General features: G+C 46.6%; 1 protein-coding gene across 1 annotated transcript; it reads right to left on the reverse strand.

The window, feature by feature from the left end:
- Positions 1–14,744: 14,744 nt before the first annotated feature.
- On the reverse strand, positions 14,745–22,451 carry LOC123411548 (phosphoinositide phospholipase C 2-like). The gene is made up of 9 exons (XM_045104546.1): positions 21,975–22,451; positions 18,511–18,707; positions 17,560–17,695; positions 17,044–17,277; positions 16,041–16,270; positions 15,812–15,929; positions 15,590–15,733; positions 15,344–15,430; positions 14,745–15,241 (listed from the first exon to the last, which is right to left on the reverse strand). Exons 1-9 carry the CDS (start codon positions 22,287–22,289, stop codon positions 14,948–14,950), a joined length of 1,755 nt encoding a protein of 584 aa, XP_044960481.1. The 5' UTR covers positions 22,290–22,451; the 3' UTR covers positions 14,745–14,947.
- Between the last annotated feature and the right edge of the window lie 879 nt (positions 22,452–23,330).

Raw genomic sequence — 23,330 nt, forward strand, 5'->3', positions numbered from 1 at the left:
ATAAATAAAAATAAGGAAAAACAAAAAAAATGAAGGGACTCACCGGCGGGGGCGGCGGGGGCGGCGGGGCGGCGAGGAGGACGGGTGCGACGAGGCAGTGGGGCGTCGCCGGGGGCAGTGCGGCAGCGGGGGGGGCAGTGGTGGCGGCGGGGGGCAGTGGTGGCGGCGGTGGGGGCAGTGGTCGCGGCGGTGGGGTGTTGGGGAACGTCGCATGGGAAACAAAAAATTTCCTACGCACACGAAGACCTATCATGGTGATGTCCATCTACGAGAGGGGATGAGTGATCTACATACCATTGTAGACCGTACAGAAGAAGCGTTAGTGAACGCGGTTGATGTAGTGGAACATCCTCACGTCCCTCGATCCGCCCCGCGAACAATCCCGCGATCAGTCCCACGATCTAGTACCGAACGGACGGCACCTCCGCGTTCAGCACACGTACATCTCGACGGTGATCTCGGCCTTCTTGATCCAGCAAGAGAGACGGAGAGGTAGAAGAGTTCTCCGGCAGCGTGACGGCGCTCCGGAAGTTAGTGATGATCTCGTCTCAGCAGGGCTCTGCCCGACCTCCGCAGAAACGCGATCTAGAGGAAAAACCGTGGAGGTATGTGGTCGGGCTGCCGTGGAAAAGTCGTCTCAAATCAGCCCTAAAACCTCCGTATATATAGGTGGGAGAGGGGGGGCCTTGCCTTGGGGCTCAAGCCTTGAGGGGGTCGGCCAAGCCAAGGGGGGAAGGTCTCCCCCCCAAACCGAGTTGGACTTGGTTTGGTGGGTGGGAGTCCTTCCTTCCCTTCCCACCTCCTTTTTTTTCTTTCTCTTTGATTTTTCTTCCAATACGCATAGGGCCCTTTTGGCCTGTCCCACCAGACCACTAAGGGCTGGTGCGCCACCCTAAAGGCCTATGGGCTTCCCCGGGGTGGGTTGCCCCCCCCCCCCCCCCCGGTGAACTCCCGGAACCCATTCGTCATTCCCGGTACATTCCCGGTAACTCCGAAAACCTTCCGGTAATCAAATGAGGTCATCCTATATATATCAATCTTCGTTTCCGGACCATTCCAGAAACCCTCGTGACGTCTGTGATCTCATCCGGGACTCCGAACAACATTCGGTAACCAACCATATAACTCAAATACGCATAAAACAACGTCGAACCTTAAGTGTGCAGACCCTGCGGGTTTGAGAACTATGTAGACATGACCCGAGAGACTCCTCGGTCAATATCCAATAGCGGGACCTGTCTGCCCATATTGGATCCTACATATTCTACGAAGATCTTATCGTTTGAACCTCAGTGCCAAGGATTCATATAATCCCGTATGTCATTCCCTTTGTCCTTCGGTATGTTACTTGCCCGAGATTCGATCGTCAGTATCCACATACCTATTTCAATCTCGTTTACCGAAAAGTCTCTTTACTCGTTCTGTAATACAAGATCCCGCAACTTACACTAAGTCACATTGCTTGCAAGGCTTGTGTGTGATGTTGTATTACCGAGTGGGCCCCGAGATACCTCTCCGTCACACGGAGTGACAAATCCCAGTCTTTATCCATACTAACTCAACTAACACCTTCGGAGATACCTGTAGAGCATCTTTATAGTCACCCAGTTATGTTGCGACGTTTGATACACACAAAGTATTCCTCCGGTGTCAGTGAGTTATATGATCTCATGGTCATAGGAACAAATACTTGACACGCAGAAAACAGTAGCAACAAAATGACACGATCAACATGCTACGTCTATTAGTTTGTGTCTAGTCCATCACGTGATTCTCCTAATGACGTGATCCAGTTATCAAGCAACAACACCTTGTTCATAATCAGAAGACACTGAATATCTTTGATCAACTGGCTAGCCAACTAGAGGCTTGCTAGGGACAGTGTTTTGTCTATGTATCCACACATGTAAATGAGTCTTCATTCAATACAATTGTAGCATGGATAATAAACGATTATCTTGATGCAGGAATTATAATAATAACTATATTTATTATTGCCTCTAGGGCATAATTCCAACAGTCTGCCACTTGCACTAGAGTCAATAATCTAGCCCTCACATCATCATGCGAATTACATTGTAATAAATCTAACACCCATACAGTTCTGGTGTTGATCATGCTTTGGCCGTGGAAGAGGTTTAGTCAGCGGGTCTGCTACATTCAGATCTGTGTGCACTTTGCATATATTTACGTCCTCTCCTTCGACGAAGTCGCGGATGAGGTTGAAGCGTCGTTTGATGTGTCCGGACTTCTTGTGAAACCGTGGTTCCTTTGCTAAGGCAATGGCACCCGTGTTGTCACAGAACAAGGTTATTGGATTCAGTGCGCTTGGCACCACTCCAAGATCCGTCATGAACTGCTTCATCCAGACACCCTCCTTAGCCGCCTCCGAGGCAGCCATGTACTCCGCTTCACATGTAGAATCTGCTACGATGCTTTTCTTGGAACTGCACCAGCTTACCACACCCCCATTAAGAATAAATACGTATCCGGTTTGCGACTTACAGTCGTCTGGATCTGTGTCAAAGCTTGCATCGACGTAACCTTTTACGGCGAGCTCTTCGTCACCTCCATACATGAGAAACATCTCCTTAGTCCTTTTCAGGTACTTCAGGATATTCTTGACCGCTGTCCAGTGATCCACTCCTGGATTACTCTGGAACCTGCCTGCCATACTTATGGCCAGGCTAACGTCCGACTAGTGCACAGCATTGCATACATGATAGAGCCTATGGATGAAGCATAGGGGACGGAGCGCATATGCTCTCTATCCTCATCAGTTGCTGGGCACTGAGTCTTACTCAATCTCGTACCTTGTAAAACTGGCAAGAACCCCTTCTTGGACTGTTCCATTTTGAACCTCTTCAAAACTTTATCAAGGTATGTGCTTTGTGAAAGTCTTATCAGGCGTTTTGATCTATCCCTATAGATCTTAATGCCTAGAATGTAAGCAGCTTATCCTAGGTCCTTCATAGAGAAACTTTTATTCAAGTAATCCTTTATGCTCTCCAAAAACTCCACGTTGTTTCCAATCAGCAATATGTCATCCACATATAATATTAGAAACGCCACAGAGCTCCCACTCACTTTCTTGTAAATACAAGATTCTCCAACCACTTGTATAAACCCAAATGCTTTGATCACCTCATCAAAGCATTTGTTACAACTCCGAGATGCTTGCACCAGTCCATAAATGGATCGCTGGAGCTTGCACACCTTGTTAGCATTCTTAGGATCGACAAAACCTTTGGGTTGTATCATATACAATTCTTCTTTAAGGAAACCGTTAAGGAACGCCGTTTTGACATCCATCTGCCAGATTTCATAATCGAAAAATGCAGCTATTGCTAACATGATTCTGACGGACTTAAGCATCGCTATGGGTGAGAATGTCTCATCGTAGTCAACTCCTTGAACTTGTGAAAAAGCCTTTGCCACAAGTCGAGCTTTATAAACGGTCACATTGCCGTCAGCGTCCGTCTTCCTCTTAAAGATCCATTTGTTCTGAATAGCCTTGCGGCCCTCGGGCAGTACCTCCAAAGTCCACACTTTGTTCTCATACATGGATCCTATCTCGGACTTCATGGCTTCTAGCCATTTGTTGGAATCTGGGCCCACCATTGCTTCTTCATAATTTGCAGGTTCATTGTTGTCCAACAACATGATTGATAAGACGGGATTACCGTACCACTCTGGAGCAGTACGTGGTCTCGTCGACCTGCGTGGTTCGACAGAAACTTGAACCGGAGTTTCATGATCATCATCATTAACTTCCTCCTCAACCGGCGTCGCTACGATAGAGGTTTCCCCTTGCCCTGCGCCACCATCCAGAGGGATGAGAGGTTCGACAACCTCGCAAGTTCTATCTTCCTCCCACTCAATTCTCTCGAGAGAAACTCCTTCTCGAGAAAAGCTCCGTTTTTAGCAACAAACACTTTGCCCTCGGATTTGAGATAGAAGGTGTACCCAACTGTCTCTTTTGGGTAACCTATGAAGACGCACTTTTCCGCTTTGGGTTCCAGCTTTTCAGGCTGAAGCTTTTTGACATAAGCATCACATCCCCAAACTTTAAGAAACGACAACTTTGGCCTTTTGCCATACCACAGTTCGTATGGTGTCGTCTCAACGGATTTTGATGGTGCCCTATTTAAAGTGAATGCAGCTGTTTCTAATGCATAACCCCAAAACGATAATGGCAAATCGGTAAGAGACATCATAGATCGCATCATCTCTAATAAAGTACGATTACAACGTTCGGACACACCATTACGCTGTGGTGTTCCAGGCGGTGTCAACTATGAAACAATTCCACATTGTCTTAAGTGAGCACCAAACTCGAAACTCAGATATTCACCCCCACGATCAGACCGTAGGAACTTGATCTTCTTGTTACGATGATTTTCCACTTCACTCTGAAATTGCTTGAACTTTTCAAATGTTTCAGACTTGTGCTTCATCAAGTAGACATAACCATATCTACTCAAATCGTCAGTGAAGGTGAGAAAATAACGATATCCGCCGCGTGCCTCCACGCTTATCGGACCACACACATCGGTATGTATGATTTCCAACAAGTCACTTGCACGCTCCATTGTTCCGGAGAACGGAGTCTTAGTCATCTTGCCCATGAGGCATGGTCCGCACGTGTCAAGTGAATCAAAGTCAAGTGACTCCAAAAGTCCATCAGCATGGAGTTTCTTCATGCGCTTTACACCAATATGACCTAAGCGGCAGTGCCACAAAAATATGGCGCTATCATTGTTAACTCTAACTCTTTTGGTCTCAATGTTATGTATGTGTGTATTACTATCAAGATTCAATATGAACAATCCTCTCACATTGGGTGCATGACCATAAAAGATGTTACTCATAGAAATAGAACAACCATTATTCTCTGACTTAAAAGAGTAACCGTCTCGCAATAAACAAGATCCAGATATAATGTTCATGCTCAACGCAGGCACTAAATAACAACGATTTAAGTTCATAACTAATCCTGATGGTAACTGAAGTGAAACTGTGCCGACGGCGATTGCATCAACCTTGGAACCATTTCCTACGCGCATCGTCACTTCATCTTTTGCCAGCCTTCGTCTATTCCGCAGTTCCTGTTTCGAGTTGCAAATATGAGCAACAGAACCGGTATCGAATACCCAAGCACTACTACGAGAGCCGGTTAAGTACACATCAATAACTTGTATATCAAATATACCTGATTTTTCTTTGGCCGCCTTCTTATCTGCCAGATACTTGGGGCAATTGCGCTTCCAGTGACCCATACCCTTGCAATAGTAACACTCCGTTTCAGGCTTAGGTCCAGCTTTGGGTTTCTTCGTCGGATTGGCAACAGGCTTGCCGCTCTTCTTTGAATTACCCTTCTTGCCTTTGCCGTTTCTCTTGAAACTAGTGGTCTTATTCACCATCAACACTTGATGCTCTTTACGGAGTTCATCTCATACATCCAATATATCACATCACATCGTTGGCCATATCACATCACAAGCATACCCTGCAAAAACAAGTTAGACGTCCTCTAATTTTGTTGTTGCATGTTTTACGTGGTGACCACGGGTATCTAGTAGGATCGCATCTTACTTACGCAAACACCACAACGGAGATATATGAGTTGCTATTTAACCTCATCCAAGGACCTCCTCGGTCAAATCCGATTCAACTAAAGTTGGAGAAACCGACACTTTCCAGTCATCTTTGAGCAACGGGGTTACTCGTAGCGATGAAACCAGTCTCTCGTAAGCGTACGAGTAATGTCGGTCCAAGCCGCTTCAATCCAACAATACCGCGGAATCAAGAAAAGACTAAGGAGGGCAGCAAAACGCACATCACCGCCCACAAAAACTTTTGTGTTCTACTCGAGAAGACATCTATGCATGAACCTAGCTCATGATGCCACTGTTGGGGAACGTCGCATGGAAAACAAAAAATTTCCTACGCACACGAAGACCTATCATGGTGATGTCCATCTACGAGAGGGGATGAGTGATCTATGTACCCTTGTAGACCGTACAGCAGAAGCGTTAGTGAACGTGGTTGATGTAGTGGAACGTCCTCACGTCCCTTGATCCACCCCGCGAACAATCCCGCGATTAGTCCCACGATCTAGTACCGAACGGACGGCACCTCCGCGTTCAGCACACGTACAGCTCGACGATGATCTCGGCCTTCTTGATCCAGCAAGAGAGACTGAGAGGTAGAAGAGTTCTCTGGCAGCGTGACGGCGCTCCGGAGGTTAGTGATGATCTCGTCTCAGCAGGGCTCCGCCCGAGCTCTGCAGAAACGCGATCTAGAGGAAAAACCGTGGAGGTATGTGGTCGGGCTGCCGTGGAAAAGTCGTCTCAAATCAGCCCTAAAACCTCTGTATATATAGGTGGGAGAGGGGGGCCTTGCCTTGGGGCTCAAGGAGCCCCAAGGGGGTCGGCCGAGCCAAGGGGGGAAGGTCTCCCCCCCCCAAACCGAGTTGGACTTGGTTTGGTGGGTGGGAGTCCTTCCTTCCCTTCCCACCTCCTTTTTTTTTCTTTCTCTTTGATTTTTCTTCCAATGCGCATAGGGCCCTTTTGGGCTGTCCCACCAGCCCACTAAGGGATGGTGGGCCACCCTCAAGGCCTATGGGGTTCCCCGGGGTGGGTTGCCCCCCCCCCCCCCCGGTGAACTCCCGGAACCCATTCGTCATTCCCGGTACATTCCCAGTAACTCCGAAAACCTTCCGGTAATCAAATGAGGTCATCCTATATATCAATCTTCGTTTCCGGACCATTCCGGAAACCCTCGTGACGTCCGTGATCTCATCCGGGACTCTGAACAACATTCGGTAACCAACCATATAACTCAAATATGCATAAAACAACGTTGAACCTTAAGTGTGCAGACCCTGCGGGCTCGAGAACTATGTAGACATGACCCGAGAGACTCCTCGGTCAATATCCAATAGCGGGACCTGGATGCCCATATTGGATCCTACATATTCTACAAAGATCTTATCGTTTGAACCTCAGTGCCAAGGATTCATATAATCTCGTATGTCATTCCCTTTCTCCTTCGGTATGTTACTTGCCCGAGATTCGATCGTCAGTATCCACATACCTATTTCAATCTCGTTTACCGGCAAGTCTCTTTACTCGTTCCGTAATACAAGATCCCGCAACTTACACTAAGTCACATTGCTTGCAAGGCTTGTGTGTGATGTTGTATTACCGAGTGGGCCCCGAGATACCTCTCCGTCACACGGAGTGACAAATCCCAGTCTTGATCCATACTAACTCAACTAACACCTTCAGAGATACCTATAGAGCATCTTTATAGTCACCCAGTTACGTTGCGACGTTTGATACACACAAAGTATTCCTCCGGTGTCAGTGAGTTATATGATCTCATGGTCATAGGAACAAATACTTGACACGCAGAAAACAGTAGCAACAAAATGACACGATCAACATGCTACGTCTATTAGTTTGGGTCTAGTCCATCACGTGATTCTCCTAATGACGTGATCCAGTTATCAAGCAACAACACCTTGTTCATAATCAGAAGACATTGACTATCTTTGATCAACTGGCTAGCCAACTAGAGGCTTGCTAGGGATAGTGTTTTGTCTATGTATCCACACATGTAAATGAGTCTTCATTCAATACAATTATAGCATGGATAATAAACGATTATCTTGATACAGGAATTATAATAATAACTATATTTATTATTGCCTGTAGGGCATAATTCCAACATGGGGGGAAGGTGAGGGGGCGGCGCAGGGGGTGGCGCAGGGGTCAGCGTAGGGGGGCGGCGCAGGGGTGGCCGGCCTCTGGTGGTGCAGGAGGGAGGCGCGCACGACGGTTGAGAGAGAGACGGAGTGGGGAGTGGGGTAGTGGAGCGAGGGGCTAGGGGATAACGGCCGTCAGCTTTGTCGTCTGCCCCCGGACGGCAAAGGGCCCAACGGCGGACGGCAAAGAGCCCGTCTGTTGGACCTGGCCAGGCCCAAGGTCTAGTGGGACCCATCTGCCCTCTTTGTCGTCTGCCCTAGGTCTCTTTGTCGTCCGCAGGCGGACGGCAAAGCCCTGGCCGATGGCAAACATTCTTTTTACCATCAGTGAGCCCTTTACCGTCCGCTTTAGGTCAGCTGACGGCAAAGAGCTTCTTTGCCATCAGCCAGCAGACGGCAAAGAACTGGCTGATGGCAAATTACTGGATTCCAGTAGTGCATGTTCATTCCTCCTAGTTCTCATTTCTCTTGGGTTTCTGGTTTGCTTTGGTCTTTGCCTTGACTTCTTTTGTTGTTTTCTTGTGTTTGCATTGAGTGACATAGGTGGTGACTCCAGGCGCTCGAACCCTTCTCGGGATACCGGTTCCAAGCGCCTTCGCAGTCCAAATGCACCCGAGGGATTCAAGGCTCCGAAGCGCAACTTCAAGAGGCCCGCTCACAAAAACAAGGAGAACACTGTCGATTGGGATGTTATGCCACAAGCTGAGTTTCTGATTCGCCAGAAGCTCAACCCCTATGTCAACGATAGGGTTCATCTCCAGGGATGTGAACTGTTCTGGTCCAAGCAGCAGGCTCTCATTTATGAAGATGTGATCAAGACCAAGAAGAATATCTATGTCCCGGTTCAATGGATTGACATGGACCATATCAAGAAGGACCCGGCGTACTTTGGTGAACCTATGAACATGGTGGAATAGCTTGGGATTGTGGAGCTCATCACGTTTCACTTGACTTTGATCCTGAGATTGTGGCTCAGTTCTTTGTTACCGTCCACTTCCACACTGATGTGGAGCGCACTATAACTTGGATGACCAATGGGGAGAGATTATCTGCTACTTGGAAGGATTTTATGAATCTTCTGAACATTCCTGATGAGGGGCTTGAGAACCCAGTTGGTCTGCGCCCACACGCAAAGCCATCTGCTACAACTAAGGAGAAGTTGTTGCCCTACTTTATTTACATGGTGTCCCCATCTGGTGAGGTCTCTCGCGTGCTAAACCCATTCCTTGATGTCATGCACCGTATCTTTCGCAACACTCTTTTTCTACGGGTTGGCAACAAGGACCAGGTGCATTCATACCTGGTGGATATGCTTTTGATGTGTCACAAAGGGCGAGCTCGTGCCTCTGGATTGCTTGATGTGTCTCATGTCATGTGGAGTGAGCTTCAGTCGGCAGTTTTTCACCGTAAGGTTCCCATATATGGCCCTTATTTGTTTTACTTGATACAGAAGACGTGGTCAGTGGCCTTGCTAGATATAAAGGTCCATGCTCCCGGTTGGATCCACCATGAGCCTATTAAGCTGCGACAGAAGAACAAGTGGGCCAACATCACCAACTACACCTCTGTTGCCATCGTGGATACCGATGAGGATGGCGATGCATGCGGCTGAGGATAAGGGCATTCCTGAGACACATGTGACTTCCTATGACGAGCCATCTTGGGCCAAGAAGCTCAAGAACCGGATGAAGACCTTGTTTTGCATGCAGGCGAAGGGGCAGTATATGACTCATGTTGCTCAAAAGGAGAGTCGTCAACGCGACAAGCTGATCTTGAGGAAGCTCGATGTGCACATCTCTAGTGGGTCTGAGCAAGACATTACTCCTGAAGCTGCTAAGATGGAAAAGAAGAATCTTCAGTGGTCTGAGTCTGATAAGGAGTCTGGTGAGGAGACAGAAGAAGAGACTGATGAGGAGTATGTTGAGGAGTCTGATGGTTGATTCCTCTACTTTTCGAGCTACCACATGTGTCTTAAGTGCCCTCTCTACCTTTTTGGTGTCCCGATGCCAAAGGGGGAGAGAGTGTAGGATTTGCGAGTTTCTTCGTTTCTGTGTTGCTTTGGTCGTTAAACTTTCCTTGCTACTTTGGTTGGTTTTGTTTTGTGTATGAGACCAGGAGACGTCGTACTCTATCATATGGTGTGAGACATATGCTATCACTCCTCTATCTTTATTGTCTCATTATTATCCACTATGTTAGTAGCTTGTGAGTCTAATTATTATGTGCCCTTATCTTCATGCTCACATGATATGCCTTGCTTCCATGCTCAGTGTTTATTCGGCTTGTTGCAAGGATTGCCTCGCCATAAAATCTAGGGAGAGTGCTATTCATTGGTTGTGTGCTAAACAGACTATGACCTTTCTCTAAAGTATGCACACATGAACGGGGAGCCTGTCTCCACTTTATAGATTTTGGGTTTGCATATGTTATTTTTATATCCTTTAGTGAAAATCCTGTATTGTCATCAATCCACCAAAAAGGGGGAGATTGTTAGGGCATATTTCTCCCTAAGTGGTTTTTGTGATTGATGACAATGCATGTGCAGACTAATCGTGTGCATTAAGCATTTCAGATAATTCATGACTAGGCACAAGACGATTGAGTGCCCCACGAAGTCTTTCAAAGATGGTTGCTTTCTACGTTTCTCTTTGGTGGATTTGAGTCGTAGGAAAGCTGTACTATTAAGAGGGGGTCCGCTTCGGAAAGGTTTGGGTGGAATCAACACGTACACATTTCTATTGCACCACCTTTCCCTTGCTTCAATGGAGCTCCAGCGTGTTCTTCCCTGTCTCTGCAAAAGGGTCAGCGGTAGTACCGCTCGTGGAAGCGGTAGTACCGCACGCACAGCGGTAGTACCGCTCTCTGGGCAGTAGTAGTTTTTTACTACCGCTCTCTGGGCGGTAGTACCACTCTCTGAGAGGTAGTAGTTTTTTACTACCACTCTCTGGGCAGTAGTACCGCTCCGTCGGACTTTTTGCGCATCCACAGCCTCAGCGATGGTAGGCACGATAGTAATTTTTTTACTACCATGGTTGGTGAACCTACCGTGCGGTAGTACCGCACCTAGCAGCGGTAGTACCGCTCTGCTCGGGCTGTGAGTAGGGGGTAACGGTTCGATTTTTTTCCCCACTATATAATGGGGTCTTCTTCCCTGAGAAGGTCACCTCTTACCTCCCCAAGCTCCATTGTTTCTCCAAAGCTCATTTCTGCCAGATCTCTCTCCGTAGCCAATCAAACTTGTTGATTTCCCAGGGAGTAGTTGAGAACGCCCTGATCTACACTTCCAAGGAGAGATATTTGATTGCCCCCACTAATCCCTTGCGGATCTTGTTACTCTTGGGTGTTTGAGCACCCTAGACGATTGAGGTCACCTTGGAGACACATTCCATTGTGGTGAAGCTTTGTGGTCTTGTTGAGAGCCTCCAAGCTTTGTGCGGAGATTGCCCCAACCTTGTTTGTAAAGGTCTAGTCGCTGCCTTCAAGGGCACCAATAGTGGAATCATGGCCTTAGTGGCTTATTGGGGAGCATGGTACCTCCACACTGCTCCAACGGAGACGTACTTCCTGTCAAAGCGAAGGAACTTCGGTAACACATCCTCATGTCCACCGGTTCCACTTGCGGTTATCTCTTACCTTTACTTTGTATTTATTATTGTTGTGGTGTATTCCTTGCTTGCTCTAGTTGTCTTTATTGTTAGCATCATATAGGTGGCTCACCTAGTTGCTCATCTAGAGAACCTTTTGTTGCTAACTCTAATTTGTTAAGAAGAGCTAAAATTTGGTAGTTGCCTATTCACCCCCCCCCCCTCTAGTAAACCATATTGATCCTTTCACCTGGCATGGCCCGAAAGGGTTGCTGCCTACTTATCGCTCGCTCTCCCGTGTGTGACAGGGGGATGGCCGATGGACCTTGTTCTGGAATGACGGGTGGCTTCCCTGCAGTCCGCTCTGGACTGTTTTTCCCGCCTTGTTCTCCCACGCGACCTATCCGGAAGTTACGGTGTGGGAGGCCTGTCGGGAAGGGGCTCGCAGACTTCTTGTTCCGCGCCTCACTCCGCTGGCCGCCCGTGAATGTGTCGAAGTCTAGCGACACGTGGATGGTTGCCCTGGAAGCGAGTCTCTGGACTCTCGGCTGACCCCCCCCCCCCCTTTGCTCTGGAGTCGGAGCGCGGTTCTCGGCCAGGGCGGTGCATGGCATGCATCGCCTCGGCGGTGTGGGGGCTGCGATGGCCACCATCATGTAGTTGAATTGGGCCCCTTGCATGTCAAGTTCTTCAATTGGTTGTTGTCCCTGTCGCGCATCCACACGTGGGATGTGCTCCTCCGCAAGACTATCCTGGCGGAGGAGGAGGTTGGGTGCACGTGTTGCAGGACGGCTCTGGAGACCGCAAATCACCTAAACTTTAGCTGTCCCTTCGCGGTGCAGTTTTGGAGGTGCATCAGTGTTTCGCTGGAGGGCGCCTCGGTTAGTGTCCTTCACCTCTTCGATGTTGCGGGAGCGGTTGGTGACGCATCTCCGGAGGCCTTCGTCCTCCTATGCTGCTGGAGGCTCTGGAAGCGGCGGAACGCCATGGTATTCCAGGGCGACACGCCATCTCTCACCGTCACGTTGAAGACCTGTTGTGACGACGTGCTGTTGTGGCGGACCAGGATGAAAACTGCAGACCACTCTCATATTGACGTGTGGCTCGATGTTCTTAGATCTACATGACGGCCTACATCTTGGCTGGTGCCCCCTACTATGGCTTTCTCATTTTCTCTATGTAAATATGTCACTCGGGATTGGGGGTTCCCCCTTTTTCTTCATAGCAATATATACAGGTGGTTGAGGGGCTTTCCCCTCCTCCCCCGATGAAAATTCAAAAATAATTAGTGGCATTTTGATGATGGCAAATATATTAAGGGGAGTTTGGTTTGTGTCACCGGGTGGAATGTAACGGGTCCGTCCCGTCCCTAGAGGTTGTTCTTCTGTTTAGTTGGGTCCAGGAATCGGAACCCACTCGTTCCCTGGAATGGCATATTCCTCCCAGATCCGGAACGCGCTAGTACCTCCGAATCGGTGGAACGACGCGGGACTCCTCGCGTCTCTCACATTTTTCCCCCACGTTGCCGCTTTCTCCCACGACCTCGCCGGCCCTCTTCCTCCCTCCCTTTCTCTGCCGCGCCGCCGGCCACCTTCTGTTGCGTCGTCGGCCGGATCCCTCCCTCCATTTGCTGCGTCGACGGCCCCCTTCAGCTGCGTCGGCGGCTTGATCCCTCCCTCCATCTGCTACACTGGGGGGCCCCTTTTGCTGTGCCGCCACTGCCTGCATCTGATGTGCCACCTGGCCCCTTCTGCTGCGCCGCCGTCCCCCTGCATCTATTGCGCCGCCCCCCGGAGCACGCGCCGCCGCAGCCAGGAGCACGCGCCACCGGGAGCACGCAGCCGCAGCAGCCCCCATCCCTCGCGTCCCCGTCGTCTCAAGGACTCTCCAGCGCGGTTGTCCCTTGCATCCCCATCATCTCTACTCTCCCATGGCGTGTAGTGATGGCGACGATGAGATGCATGAGAGGAAGATGAACAAATCCATTCTATTCCATCCCTCCAACCAAACATCAAAATGTAACCATCCCGTTCCTTTAAATCGCCTCTACTAAACACAAGGACGGAACCGACCCATTCCAGTGGATTGGAACCATGACATTCCGTTCCACTTTGTTCCCAAACCAAACACACCCTTAGAGTTCCTGTGAAAGAAATATGAAGAGATCCATAATATGCCATGAAAAACTCCTTAAAAGCTATTAATACAGCATGTGCAGCAACTATGCGGTCTATATGAAAATTTAAGAATCCCATGATTTTTAATAAATACCATTTGGATGTCTGTGAATTAGGTGATAGGGAATATACTGAGAACGGTCAAAAACTGGATGATTATGTCCTTGGTACTGGTGAGATCAAGGTTGGGATCCTTGTCAGAGTTAGTGACAAATCATCTGAGGAGGCCACTAAGTCAGCAGCTCATCCCCTCTCGGCTCTGGGACAAGCTCCAAATCTCTGACCTCTGGCAGCCCAACATGACAACGAAGACTGTGTCGCTCACTGACAGCCTGCATATATCCTAGGAAACTGGTCGCTATAACCGGAGGCGGCACCGCACGTGAAGTCCGGGTGTGCATGGTTCTTCAGCTGAGCTTTTATCGTGTGAAGAGCTACTCCTAGTCCCACCTGATAGCATCGTACCTGTGTGTGCCGGTCGTATCATCGTCAAGATGCAATGAAGGATCGGCGTCGAAGCTGTAACGTAACGACGTTGTGTTTAAGGAGGTGATTGTTGGAATTAAATCCGACTAGATGCCCCTGTTGGCTGGAGTGTACACTGGACGTGTACATATCCTATTAGAAATTGAATTGTATACCGAGTAGGACTAGATTAGTTAGCAGGTTAGCTAACTAATATAAATACTCAGGTATTCTGTACTCTTTGTACCACCGTGAGAATCAAAAGCAATAAAGATAAGAAACAAGGCTCGATATGAGCCTTTGGCAATAAGCCTGCGTCCTCGCGTACGTGTGTGTTCATGGCTGCTTGAATCGATCAACGCAAGGATCGATCAGCTGTTTCGTACGTGTGTACCACATCCATCAGGCAACGTACACAGGTCAAAGGATGGATTGCTAGTTTGGCTAGCTGTACATTGCGGGTGATCGATCGCTTCGCTTCGTCGTCGGTCGCTGCCGTCGTCGGAAAGTACTCGGCGTCGGGTCTGGGCCAACAGTACCTGTGTGTGCTTGAGTACAGTTTTGGTCGCCCGGGCCATGTAAAATGATCTAATTTACTTTGCCTTTGGACTTGTTCATGCTTGAAACTTGCCTGAATCGATGTATGGTTTCATTCGAAGTTAACGGAACCGGAGAACTAATCTCAGGTCTTCAGAAGTTAAGTCCATATGCAGCAGAAAGCCTTTGTGTTGGCTTGAGTACACTAGCTGAACAATCTTTGGTCCTTCATTAGCTCACCCAACAAACACCCAATGACAAATAATAGTCGCACATTGAGTTCTAATCACATCATATACAGCAAGAGCATGCCCACAATGACAGAGGTACCAACGAACAAAAATTTCCAATCTTTTTACACACACCACCAACATCGCCAGGATGAACAGGGAAAAGCTCGCGAGCTCGATCCTTTATGAGAACTCGAAGCGCATGAGGAGCTTGACCGAGCGCAGCACCTCGCCGTCGCGGGCGTAGAGCCTGACGGAGCGTATCCCAGACCGGAGCTCCCAGACCGGCAGGCAGGTCTGGCCGGCGAAGTCGTCCTTCTGGTGGTTGTCGGACTCGTGCACCTCGACCCGGAGCAGCGCGAGCTCTGGCACGGCCAACGGGAACTCGAACTCGTGGTCCCATGTCGGTATCCAGTTGTCCATGATCACCTTCGTCTCCTTCATCATTGTGTCTGCAACAACTCCTGCTATACCCACCTGCACTTATTTTTCAGACATTAGACATACAGTTTTCAATAAGTAATTAGATCACATTTCATCTCACTGATCAATTATCTGATGCATGAGGCAAGGACTGACCCTTGCATAAAAGTCTGGTGGCGAGCACTTATCGAAATGTGTCTTGCGGAAATCAAATCGCCACCCGTCTCCCATGTAGACAGTCACCTTCAGATGGTAGCAGCATTGAGAAGGGAGCAAACTACATACTAAAGTACTGTAGCAAATCCGGCAAATGGAAAATGTTGCATAATAACAGTGATTTAGCATGGTGTGTGTTTGTGTTCGCGTGGTTCGTCATATAGGAAAAAAGAAAACTTCACTCACCTTGAGCCTTGTCTTCACTGGTAATTTGGATCTTGGGTCAAACATTTTATCCGTGTTCATAAGGAAATCAGGCTTTTTCACATAACCACAACCACCATTTGCCCGGAACATCCCTTTAGTCAGCCATAGTTTCCTTCCATGGCCCTGCAGAATGCCAGAAAATTTCAAAGTCAAATTGGGAAATGCTTGGTTTCGGTACCTGAAGAAAATGATAGATGCTACCTGCATGTTTGCTGCAACCATCTGAGCTCCATAACTCCAGCCCATCAGTGGATTGTAATTGGACGAAGTAATGCGCGTTGTCTTTGGGAAAATCCGTAGCAAGTTCCTCTGTGTAAACCTGAAAGAAAATTACCGATGATTCGTTAATCTACCGTATTAACTTAAATTTAATTCAGCGAGCGCTGAAGAAACAAAATGTCACACAAAAAGACACTTAAATTAATCTCACTTTATAATTTCAGATCCATGTGTAATGGTGGCCTTCTCGTATGCCGCCTCCCCCAAGCTCATCCGAGACACTTTCTCGGGATCAACCTTGAGATCCTGATCCATGTCGTGCTTTCTTCGGGTGAGGCTGATTGAGATGAGAGTTTTATACTCTGCATTGACCCCCAATTGTACCTTCTTCTCCATCTCTTCATCCTCTTCCACATACCGCTCGCTGTCCTTCTCTGAAACCTGCACATCAGATTCACAGCTGTTACATCATAGACCTGAATATATTTAGGCTGTTTTAGTGCAAAATTTGTGACCATTTCATCATTGTAGTTTAGGCTTTCAGTAATTTTGAGATCAATGAATTTAAGTAGATTCCACCCTTTACCCCTGAGTTGTGACTTTCTGGGATCTTTTACATTATTAAAGAAAAGTCTTGCTGCATATTTATCTTGTCGTAGATTTTACCTAATTTATTATGTCCACCAAACTGAAAAACTAGATCCACTTACTGTGCAGATAGCGTGGGCTCGCATTTGTTATGAAAGTGCCTAATTATATCAAATTGCCTCACACTTCATTGAAGTCCTTGAAATTGTGTTAATTCTACCAAACAAATGTGGCATTGTACCAATTAATTTTCTCCTGCATCATATCGGATACACACCTAACGAATATGCATTGAGTAACTTGAGCTGTCTATCTAGTCAGTTGTCATATCTTCTCGACACATGCATCTGTCTTGTTAGTTTGCAAAATTTAATGAAATAGGAAAATAGTCATCACAAAGTCGCAACTAAAGGTAAAATATGGAAAAAAGAAACTAAACAGGGTAAATTTTGTCACCAGATTGCAACTAGAAGGTAAAACATTGAATCTTGTTTAACGATTTTGTTATATATTATTTTCAAAACTATATCATTACTTATATATTTCATATTTTCCACATGTACAAAATTTATAAAGGTCAGGTACCATACACCATACTAGAGAACATGTCAAGTAAAAGAGAATACCTGGCAAGCAGTAGCCACCTGAGCCTTGTTGTCGGGGATCTCATCCCCCCAGACGCTCTCCTCCTCTGTGCTACCATTTTGGGCCTCCTCCTTGCTGCTCTTGGTTTCAAGGTACTCTTTTGGCGGTTTGGTCGATATGATGATCTTGCCCCTGAGGTCCTCAGGGGAAGGGAACACAGGCATTGCCTCGGACTCTGAGAGGTAGAGCAAGTCCCCGAATGTCTCCTTGATCATCTGCGACATGATCAGACACACATGGTCATCATTCGATCCTTTAAAAAATGCATGGAAATTCAATGCTCTTCAAATACTTTTTTAAACCCTTTTTCCCATATACTAAAACATTTCCAAAAAATGCTTCATCTTAATATGGCCTTCGACAAGGCATGACGTTTTTATCGAAGGCCAAACTAAGGTTTTGCATATTATTTTTATCAAATCTCCTCCTGAATTTCAGAGTTGAATACTACAGATGAGGAAAAGGCCAATATAATATTGGGGAATCCGGGAATATGCCTTTGCTACTTTGGCTTGAAGATGGGGAGTGAGGTGATCTTCGAGGGTGAGGATGACCGGGTACGGGGAGGAGATGAAGGCGTGCTCCTTGATGGCCTCCAGACATTTCATCAGGTCCACCGGCGACGTCCATGTTCTGCAAAACGCAAACCCACATCACCTCATTGGTCAAAGGGCTGCCACAACGGCAACCACCGTCAGTCGCCATTGCGGCATCACCGGCCACTCATGTTGACCGTGCACTCTATCTCCGATCTCGTCGACGGTGTGAATCCCCCAAAACGTTCAGTAACTTGGGGCTAAGACAACATTATATATCTATCAACATGATCCAGTATCCCTAAAAAAAATCAACATAATCCTGTAATATAATTCCCTGAACGTTGCTGTTGATCAATGAAGTACAGTAAAATCCTCTATAAAAGCTAAATCGTTTTCACTTATACTTGTAAAATAAAGGTTTGTTTTCACTTGTTCTCAACAAATAAAACACTTGATTATCTCCCTCCAAAAAAACACTTGATTATCAATTGTTGTCAAGAAAAGGAAACTTCATTTGCACCTTTTTGGAGGTCGTTCACAGCATTAGGCTTAAGCTGGGCCCTGGCGTCATTCTTGGGACACCAAAATCATTCTAACGTAGGTGCCAAACGTGCTACAACAAAGCATTCCATCGTCTGTAATCACGTTATCTTTGGATGATGGAGACGCTGTCTAGAGCCTCATCATGATCGACGTCTAATCATGTGTTTGTTCTCGTTTCGTTTTCCATCAATTTTTTCAGATGTGTATTGTATGTCGTCATTGTCCAGTAGCTAATTTTACCAACAAGTGTAGGGGCAAAGAAGAAAAACCGTCCATGCAAGAACTCAATGGTTGTATATATCGATTGATGTAGAGGTCGAGAATTTTAACCTTTTTTTTCCTTAAATGAATGCAACTCGATCATACCTGCCGTGGAGGACCTCGACGTCGTCCTTGGCGGCGTTGGGCCAGAGGTCGAGCTCGATGACCCTGACGCCGTCGCGGAGGGCCTTGGCGATGGGCACCTCGCTGCACCCGCTGCTCAGCTGGTTCCCGGTCAGGTACGAGTTGTGGCCCGTGTAGATGAAGTAGTGCGACAGCGGCAGACCCATGTCATCGTGAACCTGCACCAAATTTTCCACAGATATGAAAAACACAAGAATGGTTGGAGAAAGCTCCCCGCCACCAACTGTGAGATATATACGTACATACGGCCGGCCAAGAGGAAAGTACGGTTGCAGCTACCAAATCAGTGTTAAATATCGACGCCCTTCAAAGCAGCTATATAGCTAGCCTATAGCCCGAAATCACTAATTAAAAAGTACTTCTTTTAAAGATTACTTTCACCCCTCTAGGTTACGACAAGTGGCGCATTGCATGCGTATCACTTCTCACAACCTGGTAGTTTTCCCTTTTTTGTAGATTTATGTTTTTAAAACGTTTTATCTCTTAAACCGTGCGTCCAAATCTCGAACCGTTTTCACCGTTGCGTCAAGATCTTTAAAACTAGATCCCATGTTGATAGGTTTTGATGAACTTTTTTTCATGAAAAAAACTGGACCAAAAAACCGTTTCTCTCGTGATAGGAAAAAAATCATGCCTCTTGCGGAAGCAAAACCATGCTCCTCGCGAAAAAAACAGAAAACACATTTTTTGCGGGAAAACTAAGAAAGACCGGTGAAACACCGAAACACAAAAAAATCAGAAAAAATAATCTAAAAAGTTGAAAATGCGTGCGAAAAATAAAAAAAAAATCAAAGGAAACGCTCAGAGCGCAACATGTGGCAGCGGCTAAGAACGCGCCAAGTTGCGGCGCATGAGAATGCTCGCTGCGAATCTTTCGAAGGAGCGCTCGCTAACTAATGACCCGCTATTTTGTAAGTTTAACGAGCTATGCCACATAACGGCACCTGATCAAGCAGTCCCGCCATAGCTGGGCTATAGCCGGCTATTTAGAACTTTAAATAATACGCAATAATAGGTCGACATCATAGGTCAGAGTCGGGCCAAAGGATCCACGCACATAACCGTCCAAACATTCTATATGGGCCACTTAAATACTTATAATTCATATGATTTGTTTTTTCTACTACACTGAACAAAGTCATGATATGTTCCAACAAATTAATTCTCCCCCGGACTTGAATGAATCAGCGGCCGAGCGAAGAATGTTTGGGAGGAAATTAATGTTAACTATAAGCCAATAATGTAGGGTCGGACCCAAGGATCTACTCATACCAGTGGGGTATCCAAACATCGTTATTAAACAATTAATTCATTCCGCAAAAATAAAGAACAATTAATTCACAGGAGTACTGAAATAGTAAGTCATTTCCAACCATTTTTGGCGCAGATTTCGCTTTAGCTCACCGGCCATGCAAGGTTCAGTATGTGACAACATCGGGCAAATGAAGTCCCGGAAGAAATGCCGCCTAGCTATTATTGTAGGGGGTTTGAAGCGTTACGTGTACATTTATATTTTTGGTCCACCAGCTGTATCTTGTAAAAAGAAAAACCGTATGCCGAGTTCAACAAAGTTGAAGCTTCATGTTTTCTCTAGTATTCAAGTTGGTAGACGAATGCCATTTTGGACTGTAGCTAACAGAATAATAATGATACTCCGCTTTTTATCACTCTGCTCCAAAGACAGTTGAAGCTAGATCATGTAGTATGTCCAATAACAAACCCACCCATACCTCAAGACCAGACCATGTGAGACTCATAAAATTCTGGACAGATGAAGAGCTTGATACCCAAGCACGTCTACATTGAACCATTCATGTGCCGTGTTGACTCAACCCGTCGTTGCGTTCTTATTTCCAAGGTTTTATATTTTTCTTGTTTTTTCTAGGCGGGAATATATTTACTTGTTTAAGGACATTTTAATAATGTGATCGACATCTCATTTCATCAGGGCACTTTTTGATAAACAAATAATCACTAGACATAGTGAGTTAACCAACCAATAACACTAGCTCAAAGCGTGGGAGCAGGTGATTTAGTTCACTAAGTACCATGTACCTAGTGTCCTTTAGTTGTTTACTTTAACCTCACATGTTGCATGCATGATTGTTTGAGCATTATTTTATTTTTTTTGAAAAGGAGGATCACCCTGCCTCCGCATCATGATGATGCATTGGTTGATTGTTTGAGAATGCTTTATGGGAAAAGCTTGAATCTGTATGTACATCTAAATGCTTGCGGAAACGTGGGAAGTGGTCCAATTTGATAGCTTTATGCACTGGCAGCAGGTTAAAAACTGCTCCAAAGTGTCAAGTGTATGCTTGTATATAAGGGGAACCTTATCTCCCTCACACACGTCCAACACAAGCAGAAAAGGTTAAGAACTCCTCCGCTGATCCTTATTACTATAGAATATAAAGTAGTTGTAGTTCTGAATTAATAGAGTTACATGCATATATCATGAAATTTAAAGTTGCACAAAATTTTGTGTAGTTTCAAGAACTCGAAATGTGGCCGCGCAGTTCTTGCAATATCATCGCACATGAATTTTAGAATGCTTACCCAACTAATTGACGTGGAATCTAATTCCTACGGGTTGTATGGCCTGACTCGGATTTCATAACTAAGATTTGACAGATTCTCTGTCAAGTTTACACAAGAGATGTCCTTCAATCAATCAATCAATCAATCAACCGCATAATTTCCCGCAAGAAAACAATTCCCAAAAGTTACGAAGAATAGTATCATGGATATTACTACTAAACAGCTTCATCATCTTATGAAGATGATTGCCAATCGTTCTAGCTAGGTCTCTGCCAAAATAACCGAGAGAAGCAGAAACAAAAGACAGAAATCCTTGTGGCTAGTTAGAGCTAGTAGTACGTGGAAAGATCGTAATCTTGGCGTCACTCGGCACCGCACAAGCTTAAGCACTGCTGCATGATCCATACATCAGGGACATTGCACATGTGCCTAAACTGCTTGTCCACAGTACTGGTCACTCACCTATGACTGTGCTGTACCATGTTGACATAAGTGGAGGAGCTAAATCATTTTCCCAGAAACCAACCTGTTTTTTTATAAAATTATTATCGGCTCTACTTTGTTACTGGTCTAGCCATATCTGACCAGGAATCAATCAATCAATCAATCAACATAAGTGATTTTAAAAAGAAAACTAAACTTTTCAGCCCCCTATTAACCAATTTGTTTAGAACATTCGATGGCACTGCTGAGAAGCGAGAACATGCATGGTTTATGTATTTACTAACTAGTAGAAAAATATTTCAGGATCTTTGTCCAGTTCAAACCATGGAAAATCGTAGAAGCTGTTTTCTTGGAAGAGTTCCTTCTGACATTTTTTAAGGAGGAAGAAGATAACTGTTTTGATTAGTACGGGCGGATGGATCGAGGTGTAGAGAGCTTACCCCACGGCGAGGATGGAGGGCGGCGTTGGCGTCGCTGCAGAGCCACCGGTGGAAGCCCTCGACGGTGAGCCCCCCGCCGCCCTTCTTGAGCAGCCGGTGCTCCGCCGCGAAGGCCATGACCTCCCTCGCCGCCGCCTCGACGTCGTCGTCGCCGGCCTCCCCCTGCACCTCCCGGAGGAACCTCCTGAGCGCCTCCTCCCCGAGCGCGCCGTCGGCGCCGGCGTAGGCCTGGAACACGTCCCCGATGGCCTCCGACGGCTCGTTGGACGCCGGCCGGAACCGCCGGAGGAAGCAGCACACCCTGTACGTCGTCATGGGCCTCGCTAGCTCCACGGACGTGTTCGCTCTCTATGTACAGTACTGATTCTGGTTTGGCGCGTGTGTGAGTGCTATGTAGCTGGTGCACATCCCTGTGTATATGGTGTGTGTGCTCGCAAGGTTCTAGTTATGCATCCAGTGTCTTGTTGGTTTGCGACAATATTAAAGTCAGCTCGATTGTCACCAAAACCAAGTACAGGTGTGACAGGCACAATAATAAAATCCGGCGTTTCACGGACGCGTGGCTCTAGACCTCAGATCACATCTGCCTCTCGATAATTTTCCATGTGAATATAGATATTGTTGCCCTTATATAGCTCTAAGAGCATCCCGACATGTCAAAATTTAGATGTTTTTATATCTATATAGACAATAGTTTATAAAGATTTTTTTATATACACATTTAGTTTCACAACAAAACGTCTATATTCTTTTTTTTTATATTATTAGTATTTTGTAACTATCAATTCACTATCATTTGAGACATCCAAGTTAAGACACTTTTGCAACAGCTACTTTTCAAACTGCTATATGTTCAAGTTTTTTGAGATAATCGTGCACTTTATTGATCAAGCAACCATAATGTCATTACAAATTGTCAGCCGGATAAAATCCGGGGATACACCACGCCACACTGAACTAACAGAAGAAGCACACGATCTAGCTAAGAGATGAGCAGCCACATTGGAGTCACGGAAGACATGCTTGAAGACGCACGACTCAAAGGACAAGGCCACTGTCTTGATGTCGGTCACTACAGGTCCAAGTATAGATCGATCCGACGCCTGGTAGGTCAGCCGCTAGATCATCGAAGCACAATCGGAGCTGATAATGACCTTGGAGAAGCCCTCTGCTCGCGCAAAGACGATGGCGTGAAGAACAGCACGTGCCTCCGCCAGTTCGGGATTGGTGACCTCCTGAAAGAGCTCGCGACTAGCCGCCAGGAACGAGCCAAGGTGGTCTCGGATCACCACTCCAGCACCCATGTGTCGAGTAGGAGCAAACACTGCCGCGTCCACATTAACCAGCACGGTTCCT

The sequence above is a fragment of the Hordeum vulgare genome, chromosome 1H (genome assembly GCF_904849725.1).
Source record: "Hordeum vulgare subsp. vulgare chromosome 1H, MorexV3_pseudomolecules_assembly, whole genome shotgun sequence".
In the NCBI taxonomy this organism is placed as follows: domain Eukaryota; kingdom Viridiplantae; phylum Streptophyta; class Magnoliopsida; order Poales; family Poaceae; genus Hordeum; species Hordeum vulgare.